The sequence below is a fragment of the Carcharhinus amblyrhynchos genome, chromosome 18, assembly GCF_965287045.1.
Source record: "Carcharhinus amblyrhynchos chromosome 18, sCarAmb.v2.hapA, whole genome shotgun sequence".
Taxonomy (NCBI): domain Eukaryota; kingdom Metazoa; phylum Chordata; class Chondrichthyes; order Carcharhiniformes; family Carcharhinidae; genus Carcharhinus; species Carcharhinus amblyrhynchos.
In genome coordinates, this window is record NC_137341.1 from 19,685,785 (window position 1) to 19,710,091 (window position 24,307).

General features: G+C 43.2%; 1 protein-coding gene across 5 annotated transcripts in view; it reads right to left on the reverse strand.

Moving 5' to 3' along the window:
- Positions 1–24,307, reverse strand: part of mad1l1 (mitotic arrest deficient 1 like 1) — a 924,959-nt gene that overhangs the window by 479,553 nt on the left and 421,099 nt on the right. For all 5 annotated transcript variants that reach the window (XM_080206477.1, XM_080206479.1, XM_080206475.1 and 2 more), the window contains one exon: positions 6,541–6,631. In XM_080206477.1, the coding sequence (XP_080062603.1) occupies positions 6,541–6,631 (91 nt within the window). The remainder of the gene's footprint in view (positions 1–6,540; positions 6,632–24,307) is intronic.

Consider the following 24,307-nt stretch of genomic DNA (forward strand, 5'->3'; position numbering starts at 1 on the left):
AATTTAACTTAAAGGATGAATTTTCATGGGGGTTTTGACTTCTGTGATGTGAGCATCACAGCTTCTGTAGTCAATAAAATAGGTCTTGCAAAGTTGGACGTCTCAGCTGTTTGTTTTCATTTTTCAGGTTTATTTTCTCCCTAATTTAGTTAGCAGTGCTTTGATTTGATTGAAAGCAACCAATATGGTCCATTGTGAAGATTGTTACATTTGGCACAGATAGACAAAGCTTTTGATTGTAACAGATGGAAGTCTTTCACATTTAAATATTAAAATTCTGTTATCAGATACAGGTCACTTGAAGTTTTGTACATTGCAACAGATGGAGAACTGAATATGCATGTATTCACCCAGCAAAACTCATGGTCTTTTATATTCAGAAATCAAAGCACATTGCTATGCAGATACATTTGATGCCTGCATTGTCTTAAAAATGATCAATTTAAGGTAAAAAGGCTTGATAAGGTATAAAATTGCATTTGGATCTTCCATCCAGGTGAAATCCAGGAAATCATTACTCACAAGTGATGAACAGGAAGATGTGCTTTATTTCCTGCATCTCAATGTTGAACTTCAGACAAAACAAGAGGTACATCTCAGCCAGAGTAGTCCCAATTCTTCTCAGCCCATTGAGGTAAATTATATGGCTATATGCTGGTTATGTGACAAACTCTTCCCTCTGCATTAACTTTCTGTCAATTGGCGAGAGATTGGAATTTCAGCATCATATGGGAACAGGAGCAGGCCCACCACTATTCAAAATGATCATGATTGATCTGATTGTGATCGGAATTCCACTTTCCTGCCTGGCCCCCATACCCTTGACTCCTTTGTCAATCAAAATCTGTCTAATTCAGCCCTGAATATGAAGAAAACAATCCAGCTTCCATGCTCTCCATCAAAGAGAATTCCAAAGACTAACCCTCAGAGAGATGCTCCCTCCTTATCTGCCTTAAATGGGAGACCCGTTATTTTTAAACTATGCAATCTAGTTCTAGATCCTCTCATCCAAACATCCTATTTGCTTTGTGAAGCCCCCTCAGAATCTTGTATGTTTCGCAAAGATCACCTCTCATTCTTCTGAAATCCAATGACTATAGGCCCAACCTGCTCAACCTCTTCTCGTAAAACAACCCTTCATCTAAGGAATCAGCCTAGCTCCTGTGAACTGTTTCCAATGCCAGTATATCCCTCCTTAAGTAAGGAGACAAAAACTACACAGTACTCGAGGTGCATTCTCACCATTGATCTGCACACTTGTCGCAAGACTTTCCAACTTTTATACTCCATTCCCCTTGCAATAAAGGCCAATAGTGCAGTTGCCCTCAAAATTAGTTGCTGTGTGCTAACTTATAGTAATCCATGTACATCTCTCTGTACAGTAGCATTCTCTCTCCATTTAAATATTCTGGTTTTCTATTCTTCCAGCCAAAGTGAACAACCTCACATTTTCCTACATTATATTCTATCTTGAAATTTTTGTGTCCACTCACAATGTATCCACATTCTCTGAGAATCTCCCTCACAACTTGAATTCCTACCTATCTTTGGGTCATCATCAAATTTGACTGCAATACAGTCAGTCCCTTCATCCAAGTCATTAAGGTGATACACATTTAATGTTAATACATAGATGGTTTCCATTAGAAACAGAAGTAGGCCAATGAGAAAAGAATGTATGACTTTAAAATGGGATTAACTTCATGTACACATCCTTACGTGAACAAAATTTCAAAATGATACATCTTTTAGACTGTAGAGGGCAAAGTCTACTTATCAGAACTATGATGTGGAGATGCCGGTGTTGGACTGGAGTGGGCACAGTAAGTAGTCTCACAACACCAGGTTGAAGTCCAACAGGTTTATTTGGTAGCATGAGCTTTCGGAGCGTTGTCCATTGATGAAGGAATCCCTAAGCTCGTGCTACCAAATAAACCTGTTGGGACTATAACCTGGTGTTGTGAGACTATTTACTACTGGAATTATGACACTATTGAAAGAGAAAACAGCAAAAAACAAACCAATGGAAGCCTTTAGCTGCACAACACAATTGAAGCCTTCTGACAGAATCAAGTCATTGGCTTTATTTAAACAAATACTAAGTTCCACCAAGATTCAAGGCAAACCAACATCAAACATATACCACTTGCCTGCTTCTGCCACCTCAATGCCAAAGTTTAAAATGGATCCGCCACATCTTATTTTGATGGCCTGTATGCTCCAAAACCATAATTGAAGACTAACTTCATAATAATTTTAACTTTTTGACACCAGCTCACTATTTAAAAACTCATTGACAAGTCTGTTCATTAATGCTCAGTGGCAGTGAAGCTAAGCGCTGTCTTTTCTCCCTTTATGTGAATTGTCAGCAAACTCTTTCCCGAACATAGGTAATAAAAAAGAGATTGCATACAATCCCAATAGCTGTTGAGATTAAATCAATAGGCCTCTTGAGTCATAGGCCATAGCGAATCTACTGCTTTTCTGTCAAAAGAGCAAATGGAAAATTTTCTAAATGTCTACAAATGTTGAGCATTTACCCATGGAGAGTGCAATATCAGTTTAAAAAGGTTACACTGTATTTTCTTCCCAGAATGTCTGTACTTGTCAGGATTAAGGATAGCACTTCCAGAACATAATTCAGCATATTTCACCTATCAATAGTATTGACAGTGTAAGAGTCAGGTACAACAGTGAATGTAGTGCCACGCTGGACACCAATGTGATGTTAAAAGATTCTACTTCCAAGAAATACTTCAAAATCTTAAACACAGAAATGCTGGGAATACTTACCAAGGTAAAATCTGCTGCCTGAGAAGATTTCCAGCATGTGCAATTTGCTTTTGAACTTCAAAACCTTTCTTGTTAGTGTGAAAGAAACCAATATGAAACTAAAAAATAATCTATGCACCTAAAGTACTGAATGCACCATAGAAAATCCCAAACTACGTAGAAGACAGACCTGTATTTATAGAGTATCTTCCACATTCTTGGGTGCTTCACAGCAAATGAATTACATCTGAAGTGTGGCCATGCTTGTTGCAATGCAAATAGAGCAAATAAAATCCAAATAGAAAATAACATGACTGACCAGTTAATCAGTTTTTGGTTATGTTGGTTTTGGATAAATGTTGCTAGGATACTGGGAGAACTCCCTGCTGTCTTCAAAAATGTTTTTTATCCATCAGGAAGAGAAACTGGGTGTCAATTTAACATCTAATTTGAAAGACAACACATTCAATAATGTAGCATTCCCTCAAAAATGCAGGGAAGGGTCAATTGACATTAAATGATCAAGTCCTGGAGTGGAAACTGATTGCACAAGTCTTTAACACAAAATAATTATTGGTGAATGAAGCTGATGCCCAAATCTTCTGGTCCCCGGATCACTAGAGACTGGAAATACAGCTGAAGATAAACGTCAGGACTCTGTGCAAGTTGTGGCATGTGGACCTATGTGGGAATTATCTGAGAAGTTTAAACTTCTGACGGGAAATTCCCTGCTCCTTGGCACCCGTACAAATGTCTCCAACTCCAAGCTACAGTCACAGACTTCGGATAGATCCAGAGGGCATTTCACTTAGTTACTCTGGAAATGTTAAGATAAAGATGTGATCTAACTTTCTAACACCATAGAATCGCTACCAATACAGAGAGAGACCATTCAGCCCATTTAGTCTGCACCAACTCCAACAGAATATTTTATCCAGGTCCTGTCTCCACAAATCTCCCTAATCTACACATCTTGGGACACAAAGGGGCAATTTTAGCATGACCAGTCCACCTAACCTGCATACCTTTGGAGGAAACCAAAGCACTTGAAGGAAACCCACACAGACTTGCATAGGTAGTCACCCAAGGCAGGAATTGAACCCAGGTCACTGGCGCTGTGAGGCAGCTGTGTTAATCACTGAGCCACCATGCCCAAATAAATCCACAATGACTCCTACACTCCTTAAATCACCCCACCACTGCCCCAATCCAATCGGATTAGCCCTTTGACCAATGCACCTGACCTGATCATCTCCCAACCATCCAAGCACACCCGAACCGAACCAAGTTCCCCCACAACTATCCAACTACTCCGTACCACCTGGTTCGACCTGACTACTCCACTGCCCTGAATCGACTAACCCCGACGAGAGGTTACCACCCTTCTGATCTGACCTGACCACTGACAGGGACAAAGTGGAAATAGTCAAGGGCTTCAAGCTTCTAGCTGTCCAGATCATTAACAACCTGTCCTGGTGCCCCCCACACCAATGCTATAGTTAAGAATGCCCACCAATGCCTCTACTTTATCAGGAGGCTATATTTGGCATGACAGCTACAACTCTCACCAACTTTTACAGATGCAGCATAGAAGACATCCTTTTTGGTTGTATCGCAGCTTGGTATGGCTCCTGCTCTGTCCAAGACTGCAAAACACTACAAAGGATCATAAACAAAACCCAGTCCATCATGCAAACCAGCCTCCCATCCATTGACCCTTTCGATACCTCCTGCTGCCTCAGAAAAGTGGCCAGCATAATCAAGGACTCCACCCAACCCAGATACACTTTCTTCCGTCGGGAAAAAGATACAAAACTCTGAGGACTGATACCAACTGATTCAAGAACAGCTTCTTCCCTGCTGTCATCAGATTTTTGAATGGATCTACCTCTTGGACCCAATCTTTCTTTACACCCTAGCTATGACCGTAATACTAAATTCTGCACTCTCTCCTTTCCTTTTCTATGTATGGTATATTGTCTGTAAAGCACAGAACAAACAATACTTTTCATTGTGTACTAGTATATTTGACAATAATAAATAAAATCACTTACCCATCTGAAGTGATTCACCTACCCACCTCACCCATCTATTTGTGTCAACCACTCACCTATTACCATTAATCCATCAACCCACTCAATAACATTCATCAAGACTGAACTTCTAATTCATAACAGAATATGGCAGTTAGTACTGTAAAAAGGTGAGTCCTCTCTTCCCCCAACTCTACTGTTATGAAATTCCCCTGCTTATTTCCATGATAGCAGTAATAGTCATGTCAGGAAGGTCTTCACACACAGCAGCATGCTGGAAGATTCAGGCCATTATAAATTAAACATCACCAAACGTACAAGTGGATTTCTCAGGCAGTGGTCTTAGCAAGTAACAAGAGATTACAGCATGCAAGCACAATGTAAAATTCTACAGTTAGTTGCATTTTATTTAACCTAGCGCCTCTTTCAGGTGGTGTAGTGGTAATGTCGCTGAACTAGTAATGTAGAGGCCCAAGCTATTCCTCTGCAGATTACAGTTCAAATCCGACACAGCAGCTGGCAAAATTTGAATTCAATAAATAAAATCTGGAAATAAAAGCTAGTCTCAGTAATGGTGACTAGGTGACTATAGTCAATTATTGTAAAAACCCATTTAGTTCACTAATGTCCTGTCGAGAAGGAAATCTGCCATTTGGCCTACATGTGACTCCAGATCCACAGCAATGCAATTGGATCTTAACTGCCTTTTGAAATGGCTGAGTAAGCCATTTAGTTCCAGGGCAATTAGGAACAGGGAACAAATGCTAGACCTGCCAGCATGCCCACATTCCATAAAAGAACAAATAAAAATGTACTCAAAACAATAGAACAATCAGAGGTTAACGGTTGCAGATCAGAAACAAAACATGAAACAACTCCCTAGGCAGGATTTTCCGGTCGCGCTCACCTCAAGGCCGGATATTCCCACCTGTGGTCAACGGGCCTTTTGCATGGTCCTATCTCGCTTGCTATAATTCCCATGGCGAGCGGAATGGGAAAATTCCATACCCTGTCTTTTTATCTTTTAAATACACGTTTAATGCTTTCTGAATTGTGATATTGGTAGTGAAATTTAAAACTCAGATATGAGTGTGATTATTAGGTATTACTGTAAATTGATACAATTAGTTGGAGAATCAAAGTAATATCTAACAATGATAAATGGTCTAATATTAAAAAGAAATTCCTTGCCAACAAATTAACCCATTGGTTTAACATTGCATAATAGAATTGTAGTTGAAGGGTCTGGCACATACAAGCTTAACTCTTAAACTATAATACAGTGGGCCTGAGTACAGTATTGCCCAGTCATGTAAGCAGGCACATGATCCAAACTTAGGGATCAGTGTGGTGTTGTGCAGGGACAGAAGCAACGTAAGCATGGAGACAGCTCCTAGCCTACACCTTTTACTGTACATACAAATAACCCATTGAAGACTAGGAAGACCTCTTTAAGAGGCACCATTCTGTAACTAACCATCCTCCAACTGGTTGCAGCTGGGGACCAAAAACCCTCAATCTCATTAAAACACTGAAACAAACCATATTATCTTATCCTTCAGTGAATGATTTCTCATGTTATTCTACCTGTTGAGTAGAAAAAATCTACTATTCAACCATAAGTGAGCAATTCCTACCACTGACACTTGCTGAGTGATTCTCCCTGTTATGTGTTCATGAGTAAGTGGCTGCACATGCTACACTGTGCACTCTTCAAGAGATCAGGTGCCTTTACCTGAAGTGTGTATCGCTCCAGTTTCATTTCCAAAGCCTTGTTTGCTTGATCAAGACGACTTCTCTCTGCCTCCAGCTCTTCAATCTTCTGCCTAAGACAAAGCAGTGAAAATCTGACAGTTAATTTTTCTTTCACAGTTAACATGTTGGTAACTTCAGTACAACTATGAGAACGTAAACTTGATTTTCTTTAATATCAAAAGATATAATTAAAGAGGGTAGCAAGGTGACACAGTGGTTAACATTGCTGCCTCACAGTGCCGGGGACTGGTTCAATTCCAGCCTTGGGCAATTGACTGTGTGGAGTTTGTACATTCTCCCCACATCTACAGTAGATTTCCTCTGGGTACTCCAGTTTGGTCTCACAGTCCAAAGATGTGTATTTGGGACAGATTCTTAAAACAATGCATTTTGGAACCAACCAGGGAACTAGCTATTTTGTACTTGATGTGTAATGAGGCAGGACTAATTAATGACTTTATCATAAAGGATCCTCTTGCAAGAATGATCATAAGAGGGTATAGTTCAGTGGTAGAGCATTTGACTGCAGATCAATAAGTCCTTAGTTCAAATCCACGCACCCCCCCCCCCCACCCCACTCCCCCTTTCCGTACTTAAGCAGATTTTTTTGGGGGTTCAAGGTGGCACAGTGGTTAGCATGCTGCCTCACAGTGCCAAGGACCTGGGTTCAATTCCAGCCTTGGGTCACTGTCTGTGTGGAGTTTGCACATTTTCCCTGTGTCTGCATGGGTTTCTTCTGGGTGCTGTGGTTTCCTCAAGTCCAAAGATGTGAGAGTTAGGTTGATTGGCCTTACTAAATTAACTCTACTGTCAGGGGGATTAGCGGGGTAAATATGAGGGATAATGGGAATGTGGCCAGGGTGGGATTGGTGGTCAATGCAGACTTGATGGGCAGAATGGCCTCCTTCTGTACTGTAGATTTTATGATTCTAGGATTTCACATTCAAATTGTGAGTAGATAACTTGGGTCTGAAGCTAGCATCTTAAAATTAAAGGCAATGACAAGGCAAAGAAGACAATTAATGAAGGGACTGAGTGTATTGTAATCAAGTTCACTAACAATGCAAAGGTAGATGGGAAAGCAAGTTGTGAGGAGAACAAAAAGGGGCCACAAGGGACACAGCTTAAGCATGTAGGCTAAAATTTGGCAGATGGAGTATAATGTGAAAAAATGTGAGGTTGTTCACTTCAGCAGGAAAAATAGAATGCCAGAATATTATTTAGACAGAGAGTCAACAGAATGATGCAATACTTGATTTTATTTTCACAAAATGCTGGCGTGCAGGTCTAACAGAAAATTAGGATGGCAAATGCAATGTTGGTCTTCATTACCAGGAGATGGAGCAAAAATATAAAGAAGTCTTGCCCCAACTTTACAGGATAGGGATGAGATTGCACCTGGAGTACTGTGTACTGTTTTGGTTACAGTACTAAGAAGGGATGAACAGGTTGTCTTATGAGGAAAAGTTAAGCAGGTTGGGCCTATACTCATTGAAATTTAGGAAGATAAGTGGCAATCTTATTGAAACATAAAATATTCTTAGGGGGCTTTGCAGAGTAGATGCTAGGAGGATATTTTGTCTGAGAATCTAGAACAAGGGGGGGCCAAAGTTTCAAAACAAGGGCCTCCCATTTAAAGGCAGAGTTGAGGAAGAACGTCATCTCTTAGAGGGTTATATGTCTTTAGAATTTTATTCCCCACTGAGCAGTGATAGTTGGATGAACTATTTCACAATTCCTTGACAAAAAAAAACTGCTGTTTTCTTCCAGAAAGCTCGGTGGTGAAGGATCCAACTGGAGTTATTTTTTAAACACACTTTGATATATATTTATAGAGATACATGTGAGAGAGCCCATGTGCATGGGAGAGTCTGTGCACACGCATACATAGTGACAGTTACATATTGTTTGACTGGGAATATGAAAGTAAAAGATAACACTTGTTAACATTCATGATGTTAAAGCCAGACCAGTGTCAATGGCATCCAACTCAAACATAAGAATGTGACTGATAACCACAAAGCCTCCTGCCCCTATCTTGATAAGCTCAAGAGAATTGAGAAAAAGCAGACTCATTTATTCTCCAGAATGCCAATTCCTGACTTCCTAATTGCCCATCAAGTGACTTCAAAGAATCCAGACCCTCTCCTCTGAAATCTGTCACAAGTCTTTCAACTACTGCCAAGATAAACCCAGCTGCGAGAGCCTTAAGGGGGTCCTCAATATGACGCACAATCACAAATGTTTTAGCTCTGCAGCCAAATAAACAACATTAAGTTTTCTGTCAATGATATAAACTTGGCATTAAAACACTGATTTAAACAGTTGTATTAATCTGCCCTTGAAGTGACATTTTGCACATCAGACAGCAATATGCATCCTCTCCAATGTGATGAAAACAAGTTCACAATGAGGCATAAACCCAAGGTATATTATTTATGAACTAAATATTTTCCTTATATCAAGAACAATATTTGCTCTGTCATATTTAGTATCCCAAAGTGATGTCCACTTCTCGGCACTTAGATAGAGCTGGACAGATTTTTCAGCTAAGGTGTCAGTTAATGTTTACTGAAATTCTCTCTCTTCTGCCTGCCCTTGATGTGTTGCACATTTATTTGTCGATCAGCTTGCTGTGTGTGTTTCCTTTCCTTTTTGAACGAAAGAGAACACTTACAATGACTAGATTATGATGACCTCCATAACTGATATGATTAAATCTGGAGATCTGGTCAAGATTATCTGATGTCAGGTGAATGCCAGTGTTGGAGAAAGGGTGTGCCATGTCACTTTCCACCTGTCTTTCAGAGAAAACAGTGTGCTCATGATGACTAAGTTGTAATTGTGAAGAACTCTAACAACAGCTGTTTATTTGACTTCACTTGCTCGTATGTATCATCCGAGTTCAATTCTTGGTTTGGGTCACTGTCTATGTGGAGTCTGCACCTTTTCCCTGTGTCTGCATGGGTTTCCTCTGGGTGCTCCAGTTTCCTCCCACACTCCAAAGATGTGCAGTTTAGGTGGTTTGGCCACGCTAAATTGTCCCTTGACGTCCAAAGAAGTTAGGGAGGATTAGTGGGGTAAATGCATGGGGTGAATGGCTCCTTTTGCACCGTAGGAATTCTATGGTATAGAATAGCATCTCAGGAGCAAAACCTGGTATTCCAACTGTAGGGACCTAGAGATGCCAACTTGGTGAAGTGACAACACAAGATTTATACAAGCTAAACAGTGGTAACAGTGTGCTATTGACAGCAAATGAACGCTAAGCAATCCCACAATCAATCGATCAAATCCAAGCTCTCAATTATGAATGGTGATGGCCAATTGAACAACTAGGCAAAGGGATGACTACATAAACATCCCAAGTCCTAATGATGATTGAGATGAGTAGTGAGTGCAAAAGCAATGCTTACATGTTTGCAACAATCTTCAGCCATGAGCTGCAGAATAAATGAAGCATCTTCGTTTTTTTCCTAAGGTCCAAAATATCACATGGGCCAGCCAGTCTTCAGCCAACTTGGTTCACTTCACACGATATCAAGGAACGGGTACACCAAAGTCAGTGGATTGCAAAAACACCTAGGTTGCAGTGCTGAAATTATGTGCTCCAGAACAAACCATATCATAGATTTTTACAGCACAAAAAGAGGCTTTTCACCCATCATATCTAGACTGGCCACCAAAAACCTATTTTATTCCAATCCCATTTTCCAACACTTGGTCCATAGCCTCGTATGCTTTTACGTTTCAAGTGCTCATCTGGATGTTTCTTAAATGTTGCGAATGTTCCCTCCCCAGAATCCTTTCAGGCAGTGAATTCCAGATTCCCAGCTCCTTCTGGGTGAAAAAGGTTTTCATCAAATCCCTCTAAATCTCCCACTACTTACCTTAAAATCTATGCTCCCCTCTATTAAGGGGAAAAAGTTCCTTTCCATCTACCCTATCCAAGTCCCTCATAATTTTGTACAGCTCGATCAGGTCCCCCCTTAGCCTTCTCTGCTCTAAGGAAAACAACGCCAATCGAAACAACCTCTCTTCATCACTGAAATGCTACAGCCTTGGAAAATCTCCTTCTGCACCCTCTATAGTGCGAGAAACTAGCCAAGTTGTTCCAGTACAGCTACAGCAACAGCACTAGCACCTATTCTACAATATGGAAAATTGCCTCAGTATTATATGTAAAAGCCAGACAAATTCAATCCAGCCAATTATCATGCCATAAATCTATTCTCAGAGTCACAGAGCTATATTGCACAGAAAAAGGCCCTTCAACCCTATGTGACTGCGCCAATCAAAGACAAATGACCAAATTATTCCAATCTTTTCTTTCCAGCACTTGGCCCATAACCTTGTATGCCTTGGCATTGCAAGTGCACATCTAAATGCTTATTAAATAAGATGAGGATCTCTGCCTCCACCACCATTTTAGGCAGTGAGTTCCAGATTCCCACCACCCGTCGTGTGAAAAGGTTTTTTCTCACATTCCCACTACATCTCCTTCCCCTTACCTTAAACCTATGCTCCCTAATCATTTTTCCCTTTTACTAGTTTAAAAAAGTTTCTTTCCATCTCCTCTCAATTTTATACATCTCAATCATGTTCCCTCTCAATCTCCTCTGTTCCAAGGAAAATAACCCCAATCTAGTCAATCTCTTTTCATAACTAAAGTTCTCCAGCTCAGACAACATTCTGGTAAATCTCCTCTGCACCCTTTCCAGTGCTATCACATCTCTTCAATAATGTGGATTTCAGAACTGCACATGGTACTCCAGCAAATTATCAGCATAGACACATGATATCATTGCAAAGGGGAACTGGGGGCGTAGTGGTAACATAGCTGGGTTTTTCTATGTGGTTCGCCAATGTAGTTTCGGTCATGGATTCAACTCCCACATCAGATGCTGTTATTTAAGTTTTTATCTTGGTGCAGAGGAATAAATTGTTTTATGAGTAACTACTAAGTTATTTTACTTTTTAATGAGCAGCTTCTAACAGTTAGGCTATTGTAGGGCAGCTCAACCAAGAAGAACATGAGAAGTCTTGGACACACCACGCGTGCTACAGAAACACACTTGCGGGAAGTGTCACCAGCTGCAGTAGCTGGAGCTCTGGGTTTCAGAACTGAAACAGTGGTTGAAGTAACTCCGGTGCATGAGCGAGGCAGACAATGACATGGCTAGCACATTTAGGGAGCTGGTCACAACATATTACAAGCATGTAGGCAGTGAGGGAAGGATTCCTTAGGAATCAGTTAGACCTTAGCAGTATTGGGACTAACATTCTCGAAGGGAGATTTGCTGCTGTTGAGGAGGGTTTAAATGAGAATCGCAGGGGAGATAGGAACCTGGGAAGGAGCTCAATTTGGAGGGAAGCAAACTGGTAACAGAGTAGAATGATTAGTAAGCAAAATTAAAAGGCAGAGGAGATGAAGGTAAACATCAAAAAGGATTAGAATATGGAATAATGTTAAAAAGACAAAGTTAAGGACACTCTACCTGAATGCATTTGTAATATTCACAATAAGGTGGATGATTCAAAGGCACAAATAGATGAAAATAGGTATGATTTAATTGCCATTACAGATATGTGGTTAAAGGGTGACTGAGACTAATAATTGAATATTCAAGGATATTAATCATTTAGGAAGGCTAGACAAAAATGAAAATGAGGTGGGGTAGCATTGTTAAATAAGGGACAAGCTCAATACAGTAATGAGAGAAGCTCTTAGATCAAAGCATCAAAACGTAGGTTCAGTTTGGGTGGAAATGAAAATCAGCAAAAGGCAGCAAACATCAGTGCGATTTGTTTATAGGCTAGCAAACTGTAGTGGTAATGTTGGGTGCAGCATAAAATCAGGAAATTAGAACTGCATGTAACAATGGAAATACAATAATAATGGAAAATTTCAATTTATAGATTGGCTGGGAAACTTTAATTAGCACTAATGCTTTGGAGGAGAATTCCGGCAATGTCTGCCAGTTGGGCTTTTAGAGGGATCAAGGCTAGTTTCAATGTAGTAGTCTGTAATGAGAAACAGCTAATTAATAACCTTGCTGTAATGGAGCCTTTAGGAAATAATGATCATAATGTGACAGAATTTTACATTAAGTTTGAGTGTGATATAATTCATTATGAAACTAGGGTCCCAAATCTGAACAAAGGAAATTATGAAGGCATGAGGGGCAAGGTGGCTATGGTGGATTGAGAAAATACACAAAATAAAGTGATGGTGACAGATAGTCACTAGTATTTAAAGAAGTCAACAACAAATATTCTGCCCTCTAAGACACAGACACCCAACAGGAAAGGTGCATCAGCTGTAAAGAAGTTGAATACTGCAATAAATCAAAGGAAATGGCTTATAAGGTTGCCAGAGAAAATGGTACAGCCGAAGGATGATCCAGGAACTGATCAAAAAAGGCAAAACAGAATATGAATGCAAACTAGAGAGAAACTAGGAGTGGGAGATGGAAATGATGAGCAAGGACAAATGTGTGTCCATTACAAGTGAAGACAATTTATAATGTAAAGTAAGGAAATAGCAGGGAGACTAAACAATTACTTTGTATCTGCCTTTATGGAGGAAGATACTGATCATCTCCCCAAGATACTGGGGAACCATGGGCTTGTAAAAATGAGGAATTGAAAGAAATTAGCATTAATAAAGAGATAGTACTCAAAAAATAATTGGATTGAAAGTTGATAAATTCCTGGATTTGCGATAAATCCCAGAGTGTTGAAAGAAGTGGCTATGGAGATAGTGGCTGTGTTGGTGGTTATCTTTCAAAATTCTATAGATTCTGGAAAGGCTCCTGCACACTGAAAGTAGCAAATGTAACCCCATCATTTAAGAAGGGAGATGGAGAAAAGGCAAAGATCTACAGATCTGTTAGTTAGTCACCAGTAGTAGGAAAAATGATAGAATATATTATAAGAGGATGTGACAACAAGACAACTGGAAATTAGTAATATTAGCAAGTACAGTCAACATGGATTTATGAAAGGCAAATCATGCTGGAGCAGACGAGTGAAGAAGCAGAGAGATGGATAAGAAATTACCTGTTAAAAACCTGTTTAAGTAAGTTTAAAGCACTTTCGTAGTAAGAACTTACCTTGTAGAACTGTTTAAATCATTTAAAAGCATTTTTGCGGGCTTTTTGTATCTACCGCTTTAAGAATTCTAAGGGAGTGGATAGCAGGGAGTTGTGGGGGAGCAGGCTTTAAAACAGCGCCAGGTTTAAAAGGAGGCCTGGTGTAGACAGCGGGCAGCGGAGTGAGTGGGAAGCAGAGTGAGCTACTAGGGCTTGGGGGAAAAAGGGCTTGGGGGAAAAAGGGCTTGGGGGAAAAAGGGCTTGGGGGAAAAAGGGCTTGGGGGAAAAAGGGCCAGGTAAGTTCGTGTGGAAATTTTCAATATTACTACAGTGAATAATGGATGGGCATGTGATGTGTTGTTTCTGTATGATGTGGGAGCTGGTGGACCCCAGGGTCCTTCCCAATGACCATGTCTGCAGTAAGTGCAGGTTGCTGGAGGAGCTCCAGCTCAAGGTAGATGAGCTAGCCTCTGAGCTACAGACACTGAGGCTTATCAGGGGGAGAGAGGGTGCCACTGTCAATGGGGAGCAAGTGACATCCACCCCCCCTAGACTGGCTAACTCTAAGGGTCAGGAACAAGAGGGGGCTGCTGAGAGGAGGAAGGGGGGCGGGGAGCGGAGGAAGGGGGGCGGGGAGCGGAGGAAGGGGGGCGGGGAGCGGAGGAAGGGGGGCGGGGAGCGGAGGAAGGGGGGCGGGGAGCGGAGGAAGGGGGGCGGGGAGCGGAGGAAGGGGGGCGGGGAGCGGAGGAAGGGGGGCGGGGAGCGGAGGAAGGGGGGCGGGGAGCGGAGGAAGGGGGGCGGGGAGCGGAGGAAGGGGGGCGGGGAGCGGAGGAAGGGGGGCGGGGAGCGGAGGAAGGGGGGCGGGGAGCGGAGGAAGGGGGGCGGGGAGCGGAGGAAGGGGGGCGGGGAGCGGAGGAAGGGGGGCGGGGAGCGGAGGAAGGGGGGCGGGGAGCGGAGGAAGGGGGGCGGGGAGCGGAGGAAGGGGGGCGGGGAGCGGAGGAAGGGGGGCGGGGAGCGGAGGAAGGGGGGCGGGGAGCGGAGGAAGGGGGGCGGGGAGCGGAGGAAGGGGGGCGGGGAGCGGAGGAAGGGGGGCGGGGAGCGGAGGAAGGGGGGCGGGGAGCGGAGGAAGGGGGGCGGGGAGCGGAGGAAGGGGGGCGGGGAGCGGAGGAAGGGGGGCGGGGAGCGGAGGATGGGGGGTGGGGAGCGGAGGAAGGGGGGTGGGGAGCGGAGGAAGGAGGGTGGGGAGCGGAGGAAGGAGGGTGGGGAGTGGAGGAAGGAGGGTGGAGAGTGGATGCCTCAGCCTCTCAATCTGCATAACAGGTTTGAGGTTCTTGCTTCCAGTCTGGACGAGAACGACGGAGGTGAGGTTGGTGAGCAAACTGCACACAGTACAGTGATGCAGCAGGACATAGGCAAAGAGAAGGTGAAAAGGAACGTAGTAGTAATTGGGGATAGTGGGGTGAAGGGTATTGACACTGTCCTTTGTCACAAAGACAAAGTGCACAGAAGGGTGTGTTGTCTGCCTGGTGCTCGGGTCCGGGATGTCACATCTGGGCTGCAGGGGAACCTGGAGTAGGAGGGTGAGAATCCGGTCATTATGGTACATGTGGGTGCCAACGACATAGGCAAAATGCGAACTGAGGATCTGGGGAGGGAGTATGAAAAGCTGGGAATGGAATTAAAAAGTAGAACCGACAAGGTGGTTATCTCTGGGCTACTGCCTGAACCGAGTGCAGACGGGCGTAAGGTTGATAAGATTAAGGAAGTGAATGGGTGGCTCAGGGATTGGTGCGGGAGGAATGGGTTTGAATTTATGGGGCATTGGCATCAGTATTGGGGTAGGTGGGACCTGTTCAGGTGGGATGGGGTTGGTCTGAACCGTGCTGGGACCAGAGTCCTGGCGAATCGTGTAAATAGGACTGTAGACAGGGCTTTAAACTAATGGGGGGGGGGGGGTGTGCGCAGCTCTGCTGATTAAGGATAGCATCAGGGTGGTAGCAAGGGATGATATAGGAACCAAAGAGCAGAAAGTGGAATTGTTGTGGGTGGAGATTAGGAACAGCAAAGGGAGGAAGACGCTGGTGGGTGTCGTCTATAGGCCCCCGAATAATGATCTGGAGGTGGGGCGGGCTGTTAACACGCAAATAAGTGCGGCGTGCAGGAATGGAATGGTGATAATTATGGGAGATTTCAATCTACATATTGATTGGCCGACCCATGTTGGACGCAGTGGGCTCGAGGAGGATTTCTTGGAATGCTGCCGGGATAGTTTCCTTGAACAGTGTGTGTTGGAGCCGACGAGGGGGCGAGCTATCTTGGATCTGGTGTTATGTAATGAGGCGGGTAGAATTAGGGACCTTGTGGTGAAGGATCCTCTTGGGGAGAGTGATCATTGTATGGTGGAGTTTCTGGTGCAGATGGAGGAGGAGAAAGTAGGTTCCCGGACACACGCCCTTTGTTTGAACAGAGGGGAGTACGGTAGGATGAGAGAAGAATTGGCGAATGTTGACTGGGGGAGCGCGTTGGAAGGTAGGTCTGCTGAGGAGCAGTGGAGGATCTTTAAGGAGATCTTTCTTGGTGCTCAGCAGAAATTTATTCCAATGGTTAAAAAGGACCATAGGAGGAGAGGTAATAAGCCGTGGATAACGAAGGAGGTGAAGGAAAGTGTTAAATTAAAAGCGGAGGCGTTTAGAGTAGCTAAGAGTAGTGGGCGAGAAGAGGATTGGGAGAGGTTTAAATGTCAACAAAGATTGACAAAGAAGTTGATAAAGAAGGGTAGGAGAAACTATGAAGCTGGGCTAGCGCTTAATATAAAAAAGGATAGCAAGAGTTTTTATAAATATATAAAAAGGAAGAGGCTGGCTAGGGTGAACGTTGGACCCTTAGAGGATGAGAGGGGGGACTTAGTGGTAGGGGATGGGGAAATGGCTGAGGTCTTGAATAACTTTTTTGTTTTGGTCTTCACGGAGGAGGACGCGAGTAATTTGCCTGGTGTTAGTGATGGAAAGGTGGTAGGACTGGAGGGTCTCAATGACATTATTGTTACTAGAGAGGCGGTGCTCGACAGACTGGAGGGACTGATTGTGGACAAGTCCCCAGGACCGGATGGAATGCATCCAAAGGTTCTGAAAGAAATGGCGGAGGTGATAGTGGATGCCTTGGTGGTTATTTTCCAAATGTCGCTGGATTCCGGGGAAGGGCCGGAAGGTTGGAAAACGGCTAATGTTACGCCGTTGTTTAAGAAGGGTGGCAGGCAAAAGGCAGGGAATTATAGGCCGGTTAGTTTAACGTCTGTTGTAGGTAAAATGTTAGAATCTGTCATCAAGGGGGAAATAGCGAGGCATCTTGAGGGGAATTGCTTGATACAGCAGACGCAGCACGGTTTCGTTAAGGGGAAGTCGTGTCTGACAAATTTATTGGAATTCTATGAGGATGTGTCTAGGGTGGTGGATAGAGGAGAGCCGGTGGATGTGGTGTTTCTTGATTTTCAGAAGGCGTTTGACAAGGTGCCTCACAAGAGGTTATTGCAGAAGGTAAGGGGGCATGGAGTTGGGGGTAGGGTGTTAGCGTGGATAGAGGATTGGCTGTCAAATAGGAGGCAGAGAGTGGGGGTTAATGGGTGCTATTCGGATTGACGGTTGGTGACTAGTGGAGTGCCCCAGGGGTCGGTGCTGGGGCCTCAGCTATTTACCATTTATATAGATGATCTGGAGGAGGGAACCGAGTGTACGGTGTCGAAATTTGCTGATGACATCAAGATTGGTGGAACGGCAAATTGCGCGGAGGGTGTGGAGAGTCTGCAGAAGGATCTAGATAGGCTGGGCGAATGGGCCAGGAAATGGCAAATGGAATTTAATGTTGGCAAGTGCGAGGTGGTCCACTTTGGTAGGAATAATGGTAGGAAGGACTATTACTTACGGGGCGAAAAACTGCAGCAGGCGACAGTGCAGAGGGACCTCGGGGTCCTTGTGCATGACTCGCAAAAACCCAGCTTGCAGGTGCAGCAGGTGGTCAGGAAGGCGAATGGGATGCTGGCCTTCACAGCGAGGGGGATTGAATATAAAAGTAGGGAGGTCTTGCTGCAGCTGTATAGGGCATTGGTGAGGACGCAGCTGGAGTACTGTGTGCAGTTTTGGTCACCGCACTTACGCAAGGATATTTTGGCCTTGGAGGGAGTGCAGAGGAGGTTTACTAGGCTGATACCAGAGTTGAGGGGGTTGAGCTATAAGGAGAGGCTGAATAAACTAGGCTTGTACTCGTTAGAGTTTAGAAGAATGAGGGGAGATCTCATTGAGACGTATAAGATGATGAATGGGATGGATAGGATAGAGGTGGAGAGACTCTTCCCGCTCAGAAAGGACAGTAGGACTAGGGGGCACAGCCTCAAGATAAAGGGGGGTCGGTTTAGAACGGAGTTGAGGAGGAACTTCTTCACACAAAGGGTGGTGAATCTCTGGAATTCTCTGCCCGTTGAAGTAGTGGAGGCTGCCTCGCTAAATATTTTTAAGACGCGGGTTGATAGGTTTTTGATAAGTGAGGGGATTAAGGGTTATGGGGAGAGGGCGGGAATGTGGAACTGAGCCACGACAGATCAGCCATGATCTTACTGAATGGCGGGGCAGGCTCGAAGGGGTAGATGGCCTACTCCTGCTCCTATTTCTTATGTTCTTATTATGTTTGACAAGCCTGTTGGAGCTTTTTGGCGACGTTCCCTGCAGCATAAATCAAGGAGAACCAGTGGATGTGGTGTATTATGATTTTCTAAAGTCTAAGCTTTTGCTTAGGTTAGTAAACAAAATAAGAACATGAGACTGGGGTAGTATAGATTGAGAATTGGTTGACAGAAAGCAGACAATCGGAACAAATGGGTCAGTCTCAGGATGACAGACTGTTATTAGTGGGAGACACAAGGATTAGGGCCACGGCTAATGATTTGGATATGGGGACCAACTGTAATGTTTTCACATTTGCTGACGACAAAAAAAACCACGTGGGAATTTAAGGTGCGAGGAGGATGCAAGAAAGCTTCAAGGAGACTTGGATTAGGTAAATAAATGAGCAATAACATAGCAGAAGAGATATAATGAGAATAACTGTAAAGGTATCAACCTTTACAGTTATTCTCAAAAACAGGAAGACAGAGTATTTCTTAAATAGTGAGAGATAAGGAAGTGTTAATGTCAGAAGGGACCTCTGTATCCTTAGAATTATAGAATCCCTACCATGCAGAAAGAGACCATTCGGCCCATTGAATCTGCACCGACAGCAATTCCACCCAGGCCCTACTTCCATAACTCCACATATTTAAACTGCTAATCTCCCTGATACAAAGAGGCAATTGAGCATGAGCAATCAACTTAACCTGCACACTTTTGGACTGTGGGAGGAAACTGGAGCATGCAGGGAAAATGTGCAAATTTCACACAGACAGTTATTCGAGGCTGGAACTGAACCTTGGTCCGAGGGGCTAAGTGGCAGCAATTTTAACCACTGTGCCACTATTGTTCATGAGTCACTAAAAGCTGGCATGCAGGGGGAGCATGCAATTAAGAAGGCAAACAGTATGCTGGCCTTTGTTGCAAAGGGATTTCAGTACAGGAGCAAAGATGTCCTAAGGCAATTGTACAGGGTCTCGGTGAGACTGCACCTGTAGAATTGTGTAGTCTTAATCTCGTCATCAAAGGAAGGTTATATTTGTCATGAAGAGACTGCAGCTAAGGTTCACCAGATTCATCCCTTGGTGGCAGGATTGTCTTGTATTCTGTAGAGTTTTGAAGAATGCAAGATGAGCTCATTGAAATTTGCAATTATCTGATAAGGTATGACAGAGTCGATGTACATAGGATGTTTCCCTTGACTCAAGTGCCTAGAACCAGTTGGTATAGTCTCTGAATAAGGGCAGACTATTTAGGGCTGAGATGAGAAGGAAATGTCTTCACTCAAGAGGGTGGTGAATGTTTAGAATTTTCAACACCAAAAGGCTGTGAAAGCTCCACAACATCAACTCAGAACCCAATGAGGTCTCATGGCACTAGGCAAGTATGGGTAAGGAAACCCCCTGTCGGTTACTATGTGGTGGAGAGCACCATCAGCAACAGCAGACATGTAGAATTGCATTCAACCTGATCTGTAACATGATGGTCTGGCATTTTCCCCTCCCTACTGCTAAACTCACTCTGGCAGATGAACCCTGGTTCAATGAAGAGTGCAAAAGGGCTTGGCAGGAGCAGCACCTGGCGTATCTATAAAGGAGTTATTAGCCTGATGAAATTATAACATAGAAGTACATCCAAGTCAACAGTGAAAGCAGCATGCGTTATACAGAACTAAATGATCTTATGACCAACGGATCAAATCTAAGCTCTGCCACATTGAAACATGTGGTGGTAAATAATTAAAAACTAACTGGGGGAGAAGGCTCCACATATATCCCCATTTTCCATGATGGTGGAGCCCAGCACATCAGTGGACACAATGGTTAGCACAGCTGCCTCATAGCACCAGGGACTAGGTTTGATTCCAGCCTTAAGTGACTGGAATTTGCACATTCTCCCCACGTCTGCATGAGTTTCCTCCGAGTGCTCCAGTTTCCTCCCAGACTCCAACGATGTATGAATTAGGTGATTGGCCATGCTAAGTTGTCCCTTAGACTTACAGTCCAGAGATGTGTAGGTCAGATGGCTTAGTCATGGGAAATGTGTGGATTACAGGGATAGGGCAGGGGGGAGAGGCCTGAATGGGATGCCCCTGTCAGAGAGTTGGTGCAGACTTGATGGGCCTAATGACCTCTTATGCACTGTAGGGATTTTATGATTGTATGACTAGTGTCCAAAGATGTGGAGATTAGGTAGATTGGTCATGATCAATGCGTAGGATTACAGGGATTGGGCAAGGGAGTGGGCCTCTAGAATACTCCTTCAGAAGGTTGGTGTAGACTCAAAGAGGTAAATAGCTTCCTTCTGTACTGTAGGGATTTTATGGAAAAGAGAAGGCTGAAGTATTTGCAACCGTTTTAAGCCTTAAGTGTCAAGTGGATGATCCATCTCAGCTTCCACCTGATATTGCCAGCATCACAGATGTTAGTCTTCAGCCAATTCAATTCTCTTCACATGATATCAAGAAACAGCTGAAGGCACTGAATACTGTAAAGACAAGCCCTGACACCTTTACAGCAAAGGTACTGAATTGTGCTCCGGAATTAGTTGCTCCCTGAGTCAAATTGTCCAGATATGTCCTCTGTACAAAAAGGACAAAAACAACCTGGCTAATTACCGCTCAGTGCTTTTCCCCTTATTTCCATTGACTCCAGTTTTACAAGGGCTTTTTGATGCCATATTCAGTCATTTGCTGCCTTGATATCAAGGGCAGTCACTCTTGTCTCACTTCTGGGGTTCAGCTCTTTTATTGATGTTTGGATCAAAACTGCAATGAGACCAGCAGCTGAGTGGTCCTGCAAGAATCCAAACTGAGCGTCAATAAGCAGGTTATTACTGAGTAATGCCATGTGATAAAACTGTCAATAACACCTGCTGCTGCTCTGCTGATCAAAAGTAGTCTCAGTAGGCCACTGTTTGGCATGCAAGTAGTCCGATGTTGTAGCTTCAACAGGTTGCTGTCTCACTTTAGTTATGCGAGGTGCTAGCCTTCTGCACTCTTCATTGAACCAGAGTTGATCCCCTGGATTGCCTGTATTGGTAGATTGGTGAATATGGTCGGCCATGAAGTTTTAAATTGCGATTATATACAATTCTGCTGCTGCTGATGGCCCACAGCATCTCATGACAGCTTTGAGTTGCTAGATCTGTTCAAAATCCATCCCACTTAGCATGTTGGTATTGCCACATAACACAATGGGGGAGGGGGGGGCATCTTCAACGCGAAGGTGGGACTTCATCTCAGGTGCCATTGTCACTTCCGGTGCCTAGGCCAGTGCCAAGTAATTAATCTGGTTTAATTCCTAGACTTTGTAATGTTTTGACACAAAAAGCTTGCGTCAACGGCTTGCTAGGCTGTTTCAGAGGATGTTTAAGAGTCAACCACATTACTGTTGGTCTGGTATCAGACGAGATGTTCCTTCCCAAAGAATATCAGTGATGTGTTTTCACAACAATCAATGATAATTGTTACGGTCACTATTACCAAGACACTTAAAAAAAATGTATTAAATGGAATTTTAATTCCACCAGCTGCCATGGTGGGATTTGAACCCATGCCTCCCAGAGCATTAACCTTAAATTGCTAGTCCAGTGGCATTCCCACTACATCACCATATGCCCAAACTGTGATTGCACAGTTTTCAATTCCATTCTCAATTCCTCTATTAATAAGGCAATCCATGGATGCATGCAGCAAGATCTGGTTGCATCTAAGCTTGGACGAACAACTGACGAGTAACATACATGCCACATAAATAACAGGCAATGAACATCTCCAACAAGAGAGAATCTAAGCACCTCTCTTTGAAACTCATAAACACAGAAAGATTTACAGTGCAAAGAAAGCCATAAGGCCCATTGTGTGTGTGACAGCATTAGCATCACCAAGCCATGCCCCCCCCCCCCCCAACTCCTACCCGAACCCCACAAGCAAATAGTAATTCCCACCCACCAGAAACCTCGTTGCACCAGCTATATCAATACTGTCCATAAGAGGAGGCCAGAGGCTAGGTATTCTACAGCAAGTGACTCACTTCCTGACTCCCAAAAGTCTTTCCATGACTTACACTGCCCAACTCAGGTGTGTGACAAAATACTCTTCATTTGCTTGGATTTATGCAGCTAGGGGGAAACCCTCCACTTGCTTGCAAGAGTGCAGCTTTAGCGTCACTCAAGAAACTTAACATTATCCAAAGCAGGCAGATTGATCAGCATACCATCGAACACGTTAAGTAATTACTCCCTACATGATCCAAGTAACATGGTTATAGTATGCACCATCCACTGCAACAACTCATCAAGCCTTCTTTGACAACATCTTCCAAACCTATGATCTATATATACCACCTACAAAGTCAAGAGCAGCAAGTGTATGTGATCACTATCAGAGCCTCCAAGTTGCCTCCCAAGTCACACACCATCCTGGATTGGAAAAATATAATTTCTTCACCTGAAAATCCTGGTACTCTCTACCAACAGCATGATGCATGTACTTTCATCACATAACTGGGGCAGTTCAAGAATGTATCTCATCACCACCTTTTCAAGGGCTATTAAGGATGAACAATAAATTCCAGTAGTGACATCCGCAAATGAACCAATAAAATATTGCTGTTGTCAAATTAATTGTCAAAATGAATTTGCAATTCATCTGCACAAAGCATGACTAACTAAAAATAAAATTTGGGTGTGAACATACTGTACTTTATTTCACTATAGACTTTTCCAAACACAAACATCTGATATGCTACTCTAATATAATAATGTGACATGTACTCTAAGTAAGTATCTTATGCTGTTACAGTAAGATTTCCACACGGAAATGGTGGTCCCGAGTCTAAATTTGATGCTATTCAAGAGATTTCCAGCATTTTCAACAGATCACATTGATAGAACTGCGAAGGAAAATTGTAAGACACAACCCAAACTCCACTATCACCATACCTCCAGTGAAAGTGAGAAACTCCCAAAACATGATTGAGAACAAATCTGCTTGTACACCCATTGGGTCAGTAAATAATAGTTGGTAGGAAACCTAAATAATCTTGGAAACTTATTTTAAAAAGTATATCAATTTAACAATTTATTAATTAACGAGGCTGGGAGAGATCACTGAGCAGTCATCTAATTAATCAATTTGAATGACATCATAAATCATGACAGTAAAACGTAAATGATTCATAACTGATATCTGAATCTCAAGGTTAAAATACAGCCCCTAAAGAAAGAGCTCCAGGGCATCTTTTAAAAATATATATTCAGTGAAATTAATGAGGAGATTTGATTTTGCTTTAACCTTTTTTTGCAAGCAGCATCCTTGACTGCATCCAATTAATGCACAATGATGCTCACATCATGGGATTAATAACTACTTTGTCATGGTTACAAATGTATTGTGAAATACAGTTAACAACTGATTACCATGAAACATGACTCCTCTCACTCCAGCTGTCATCCCACCCATCTAATTAGCTGTGCCTTTACCCTACCGACACAGGTTCTTGCATCTTCCTGCTACGTAGAGTCACAAAGCTTGCATAAACCAGTGAGAGAGAGACCATGGCAGTGGGACAGAGGCTGCAACCAGAGTGAGACTGAACCAGAGCGAAGGTATCAGAAATTTGGAGGTGAATGGGAATTTGGTGCTTAGAGGAAAGAGGGGCTCATTTTTGGGAGCAGTGGAGGCGCAGATCTGCAAAGGAGACTCGAAGGCAAGTGAGAGGTAGAAAGAAAATGAATCGTGATGTCATGGCCAAGGGGCAAGTGATTGACTGTGACTGGTAAGTAATTTTCCTTTTCTTTTTTCCCTTTTTTCCCTCTTGGCATTATAATAGCTGTTGTAAATTAACTTAAGGGTTAAGTCATGTAGGAGATCCCAGACCCATGTCATGCTCCTCTTGTGCAATGTGGGAATTCAGGTACACTTCTGGTGACTCTGGCACAGTAAAAAATCTGACAACACCAGGTTTTAGACCAACCTATTTATTTGATAATATAC